Raw genomic sequence first — 6,266 nt, 5'->3', positions numbered from 1 at the left:
ACCTGACTTCCACATCTAAATTAATGTGACCTCTCCCCCCCCCCCCCACACCCCCCCCCCACCGCCACCACAGGCCCTTTCTTTCTTTTTCCTAATGCTTGCATTTGTTCTGTGACTGCAGAGTTTCTCCCTCGGATGCTGACTCTACCGTAAGTGAGGAGTCCAGTGAGAGGGACGTGGGAGACAAGACACCGGGACCAGTGAACGATGGCCAGTCCCACAGAGGCCCACACAGCGGTCTGTGACTCTTCTCATTCTCCACATTCAGCATAGTAATGATGAGATTCCAATAGGATAAGGTTTTATGCTACTTCAAATGCTAGACCCTAAAAAAAAAAAAAAAATCTGCTGTGGAATACTCATCATCCGTATGGTGAATTTCTCAGCATTGACTGTCACTGTCTAATGTCGTTCCAGTGTCTTTGTTGAGGCGGGAGACCGTGCTGGAGGTTAGGGGTTCACTCAAGTATGTTTTGAGGTTAATAGCCATGTTCCATTCTAGTTTAGAGTCCTAATGGTTTTCCTCTCCGAAGAACAGGAGGACCCAAACTAAAACCAGAGTCTCAAAAACTACCTCCAGAATTTGGTGACCTTCTTAGGATCCAATTCTGGATTTTTCTCAGCTGTCACTGCCAGGAAGTCATTTATTTATCATGGGTCCAAATGCATTCTATTTGGTCCTGTTCCTAGATCCTTCTTCCCGCAGGTAGTTCAGTGAGACCGAAATGGTGTAGCATATTTATATCTGTAGTCTGTGGCTTTTTAGGCCAGGTCTGAAATGAACTTCATGTCCATCTCAAAGGACTTTACTGTGGAGCTCGTGCTCTGTGATCAAACTAAGCCCACAGGTCTAACTAGACTTAGGGGCATTTTTTGGTGTGATGGCAAGGTAGTTTGGTTTTAGTTTAACAGATTCCGTAAATAAATGTGCGAGTACAGCTCTTGTATTTGCTGGAGTTTTATTTATATCTCAGGACTGTTTCAGTAGTGCAAAGAAAAGTGGGATGCTCAGGATATTATTTTTAATAGTAATTTTTATACTTAAACATTTGTCATCACACATTTCTTTGTTTGAAATGCAGTACAGAGTGAATCGTATCCTATAAATGAACAGATTCTAGCTAGAAGCCAGAGGGCCTGATCTGTCACTGTCATGCGTGTGATCTTGCGAGTCCCTCAGCCTTTGGGGCTTCTGTGGGACTAAACTAGCTCATTTCTGAAATTCCTTCCAGCTCCTTTTTGATGTTAAAGAAAACCCCCTTAGAATAAGGGAAGAGTTTTTTCTTTGGATCCAGTTTCACAGAATCTTAGAAGTTATTTAGCACCATGGTAACAGGTGCTCTGTTTCAGATAGACAGGACTAAAATCTAATTTTGATTCCAGGAAGGAAATATATGAGGGGGGGAAAAAAAAACAAACAGTCGGTTCTGGGGTTTCTCCGTTTCTGTTAATTGCTTATCTGAGAAAATCTCGCTTTTAGTTCCCACATTTAACTCCTGACAGTTTTAGTATATTCTGCATGGCTAACGAAAATCAAAAGTCACTATCATCGTATATTCAAAATCCAGGTAGTGAGCATGTGAGGTGTGGGACTGAGTTGCCTGTGGAAGGAGGCAAGTGTGTTAGATGTTCTTGTGAGTTCTAGAAGCATAGCTGCTGCTATTATGATTTGGAGAGACACCACAGTCTGCACATTATTTTCATGTTTTAGAAAGATGATTTTCTCACTGTAAATATCAATTCACTTGGAAGATTTTATTTATTTCTGTAAAGCTTCCATGAAGGCATTTTATTGCTTGCATAGAACTTAATTAAATACCGTATAGAAAAGATTGTGAGTTTCTAACCCCTCCTCCGTGTTGCCCTGGGCCCAGTGTTGCCTCTTACCACAGCAGGTGGCATGGCCGCCGGGTCCCCTCTGACTCCTTGGCGAGGCTTTCGATGGATGTCACAAGTCATCTGACATTTCCAGGACCCACAAGGCAATATAGCTGAGAAAAGAGCATTGTTTTGGTTTTGGTCTGTTAGAGGTTGTGCTTTATTCCCTTCCCAGCTGACTGTTTTTGGAAGGCAGCTAGACCATAATGCATATATGACCGCCCATGGATGGACCCTTATGAGGTTATTGACTCAGATGTCACTGTGTTCACAGTTATCACGGTTATCACGGTTTTAGAATAAGTCACATCATGACCACGGGTTCCCTTTAGCAGAGCTGTCAAGAGCGAGATGAGATAGGGAGGTGACGTACCTTCCTCGGGTGAAGGCAGAGGCCTTCAGACAGTTACTGTGCCACCACTCTGGTGTCCTTGCATAATGTCGCGTCCCCCTTCCGTCATCAGGAATCCCCCAATAGGTAAGGACTGCGAAACACGGTGTGCACGGGTGTGATTTTTAAGGAGTTGGAACTTCTTTAAGGGGAATTCCACAAATTCCGAATTCTAGAATGGAATTCTTAGTTGGAACTAAGCTGACATCTACCTTGGCATGTGCTAAAGAGTTTGCAAGAAGGGGCGCCTGGGTGGCTCAGTCTGCTGAGCGTCCGACTCTTGACTTTGGCTCAGGTCGTGATCTCAGGGTCCTGGGATCAAGCCCTATCTCAGGCTCCGTGCTCAGTGGGGAGTCTGCCTGAGTATTCTCTCCCTCTGCCCCGCCGCCTGCTTGCTCGCGCACTCTCTCTCTCTCTCAAATAAATATATCTTTTTTTTTTTTTTAAAGATTTTATTTATATATCTGAGACAGAGAGAATGAGAGAGACAGAGAGCACATGAGAGGGGGGAAGGTCAGAGGGAGAAGCAGGCTCCCTGCCGAGCAGGGAGCCCGATGCGGGACTCGATCCCGGGACTTCAGGATCATGACCTGAGCCGAAGGCAGTCGCTTAACCAACTGAGCCACCCAGGTGCCCTCAAATAAATATATCTTAAAAAAAAGTTGGCAAAGCAAATTAATAGTTTTAGAGAGATTGCAGGGCACCTGTGTTGACTACCTGTCACATCAGGGTTTTTCAGATGATTGTGGAGTGCTTGTTTATGAAATGATTTGAGGTCATAAGTTAGAATTCTTTGTATTGCAGCAGATCCCCAGAGGCCTCTTTGAGGTAACATTTTATGAACTTAGCTGAGGTGACTGGTCGTTTAGTCCTGCATTCAGCAAATGGGTGCTCAGGGCCTGTGGTGGGGGAGGCGCTGGAACAGGATGAAGAGGGAGAGAGAAATGGAATCCCTGCCTCACAGGATATTAATGGGGGCCACGGGCCTTACGGATGATGCACTTTGACCGTATTCACCTATAGATAATGAAGTTTGTATTTCTTGAGAAGTGTTCCATTGCTTCAGCATTTTAACAGTGAGCATTGCCCTTCCCTCTGTCATTCTGCTTTGTCGACGTTATCCCATACTCTAATTTCTATAATTACAATTTTTTTTTGGTGTTGTAATATTTGAATAGAAATGGGTTTTAATCCAAAGTCTCTAACTTACCTTAAGGCAGATTTACACAGATTAATCTCTGTGTATTGAGTTGTACTTTCCATTGGTTATTGTTGTCCAGGTTGTTTTTTAAAAAAATAAATTATGCAGTACATAGCAAACAATAAAAATAACCCAGTTATAAAATATATATTTTTTAATAAATATATATATATACCTAATATATATATGTATATATTAGAAAGGCTGGGTTCTGAGCAGTTTGGAAGCTCAAGGATTTTCTGGGCTTCTCGTGCATCTCTGGTTGCAGTGGTGAATTATAGAGTGACGAGCCATGACCATGGCTGGGGGCTGGAAGGGGCACAGACAGGAGCCAGTCACAGGCCTGCAGCTCCCAGGTACCCAGGCAGGCAGATAGCACTGCGGGGGGGCGGGGGGGTGCATTCTTCCTTTGTCCTCTGTGTGTCCTGGTCTTTTCACTTCCTGGAGGAAAGCAGTCTCACCTTTAAGTATCAGTAGCTTACTGGGCCCCCCTTTGTGACATTTGCTGCTACATTGTAAGTTTGGGTTAGCCAGCCTAGCCTATCTGGAGAAGCGAATTACCTCCTTTTAGGCATCGAGCCTGTAATTTGAGTAGCTGCCCCCGGATGAATGGTGGTGCCCGGCTGTGCTCATGTTGCACAAATAGGCTCCCTCCGGGCCCAGGGTAGGGAAAGAAAGCCCCAGATAAGCCTGAATCGAGACAACTATGCCTTCTCGCTAAGGGAGTCGTCATTCATTCACAGTTCCATAAATCATTTCTAATCGTGTGGGGTAACGAATGAATATAATTCACATTGAGAGGAAGTACAAAGACTTCCATACCACTGACGTGCATACATTCCTTATGTAAAATAGCTGTTACTATTTTTTACTGTTTTGCTCATTCTATCCTGTTTTATTTTATTTATTTTTTTAAAGATTTTATTTATTTATTTGAGAGAGAGAGACAGAGATAGAGAGAGCACTAGCTGGGAGGAGAGGAAGAAGCAGGCTCCCGGCTGAGCAGGGAGCCTGATGCGGGGCTCGATCCCAGGACCCCAGGATTGTGACCTGAGCAGAAGGCAGACACTTAACCTACTGAGCCACCCAGGCGCCCCTCTATCTTGTTTTACATCAAGGAGAAACCTCTATATTTTTCACTTGCGCTTGAATCAACCTCAGGCTTTTGTTTGAAAACAGATTCCACATGCTCTCACTCCTTCTTGTGGCCTCTTGGCCATTTATTTTAAAGCAGTGTCCAGGGTGCTCTGTTAAGCATCTACCTTCGGCTCAGGTCATGATCCCAGGGTTCTGGGATCGAGCCCTGCATCAGGCTCCCTGCTCAGCGGAGAGTCTGCTTCTCTCTCTCCCACTCCCCCCTGCTTGTGCTCTCTCTGTCTCTCTCGCTCTCTCCGATAAATAAATAAAATCTTTAAAGTAAAAAAAAAAAAAAAAGCAGCGTCCGGAGGGTTCAGAGAGCGGCTGTGGCTTATCAGAGGGAGTGGCTTCCCAGTAGCTCTGTTGAGCTCTTTCCATCTCTTTAGCCCTTCTGCATCTCTCGCTCTTTGCCTTTATAAAAGTAAAGTTTATTGGGATTATTTCTACTGTAAAAGTCATACTCGTTAAAGAACATCCTCACTAGAGAAAATGCAAGAAATTGGAGAAAATCACCCGTTATACCAAGATCCAATCTCTGTTTTCTTTTTTGAAGTTCTGATTACTTTTCTAACATGTTCTAGGTAGTAAAATATACATGCCATACAGTTTCCCCTCTTGACCATTTTTTTAAAAAGATTTTATTTATTTATTTGAGAGGGAGCGAGAGAGCAGGAGCCCAACATGGGGCTCAACCCCAGGACCTGAGACCATGACCTGAGCCTAAGGCAAATGCTTAACCAACTGAGCCACCCAGTCCCCTCCCCACGGCCATTTTTAAGGGTACTACTCTTCTTTTTTTAAAGTTGGAATGAATGCCCCGCAGACGGCAGCTTTTTCTCCTCGAGGCTCTTCACCTTGGTTTTCCTCGTGCATCAGAACTGAAAGGCCAGACACGTTCAGTGTCTGCATGTCCACACTCCCCTCATCTTCTGTCTTTTCCCCAGTATAACTGCCTCAGTGACTACGTTTATATCTCTCCAAATGAGAGCGGAAGTTCAGAGCTGCTATCAGTGTTTCCTTAAAAGTTCCACAAGCCACTTAGTGACTCTGTGCAGCGCTTGCACTTTCCCTTCCCCTCCTGAAGACTCTGAAACGCCTTTAGACAAAACAGGGCAAGTTTTGGCACCAAGTAGCATGACGATTGATTATTTGCTGTTTCTTCAGGATGGCTTTATTTATTTATGCTTTTGCTTCTCCTTCTGCTCCAGGGCCACCACCGCCCAGTTCGGGGAACGAGCAGCACTCGTCGGCCTCCATCTTTGAGCATGTGGACAGGCTGTCCCGGTCCTCGGAAGCCAGCAGGCGGGTTCCCAGTAAGATACAGCTGATCGCCATGCAGCCCATCCCGGCCCCTCCGGTTCAGCACCCCGTACTGGCCGACCGGGTGGCAGAAACCAACAAAATTAACAAGGAGGTATTTGCTCTTTTTTAAAAAGTCCATTTATTTAAAAAAAAAAAAATTCACATTCTGATTTGGTCACTGCTTAAAAACAGGTGGAAATTGCTAAAGGTAGGAGCTGCTGACAAGTATTCTTTGTTTTAAATATCAAGCTGAGTTTTTGTTTAGATCCAGTGCCGTTCAAGGACACTGTTAGGCGTATGGCAGACGTGCAGAGATTTAACATAGCAAACCCGAGCCTCCTATCCTTCAAAAGTCCT

The 6,266-nt window shown here is 44.6% G+C and overlaps 1 protein-coding gene across 1 annotated transcript in view; it reads left to right on the top strand.

The window, feature by feature from the left end:
* KIAA1549 (KIAA1549 ortholog) overlaps positions 1-6,266 on the top strand; it is a 103,885-nt gene that overhangs the window by 59,022 nt on the left and 38,597 nt on the right. The window contains exons 13-14 of the mRNA XM_021692837.1: positions 122-237; positions 5,816-6,021. Of these exons, the coding sequence (XP_021548512.1) occupies positions 122-237; positions 5,816-6,021 (322 nt within the window). The remainder of the gene's footprint in view (positions 1-121; positions 238-5,815; positions 6,022-6,266) is intronic.

The sequence above is a fragment of the Neomonachus schauinslandi genome, chromosome 12 (genome assembly GCF_002201575.2).
Source record: "Neomonachus schauinslandi chromosome 12, ASM220157v2, whole genome shotgun sequence".
Classification (NCBI taxonomy): domain Eukaryota; kingdom Metazoa; phylum Chordata; class Mammalia; order Carnivora; family Phocidae; genus Neomonachus; species Neomonachus schauinslandi.
Note: the sequence above shows the minus strand (reverse complement) of the source record. Positions and strands in the feature narration are given on the sequence as shown.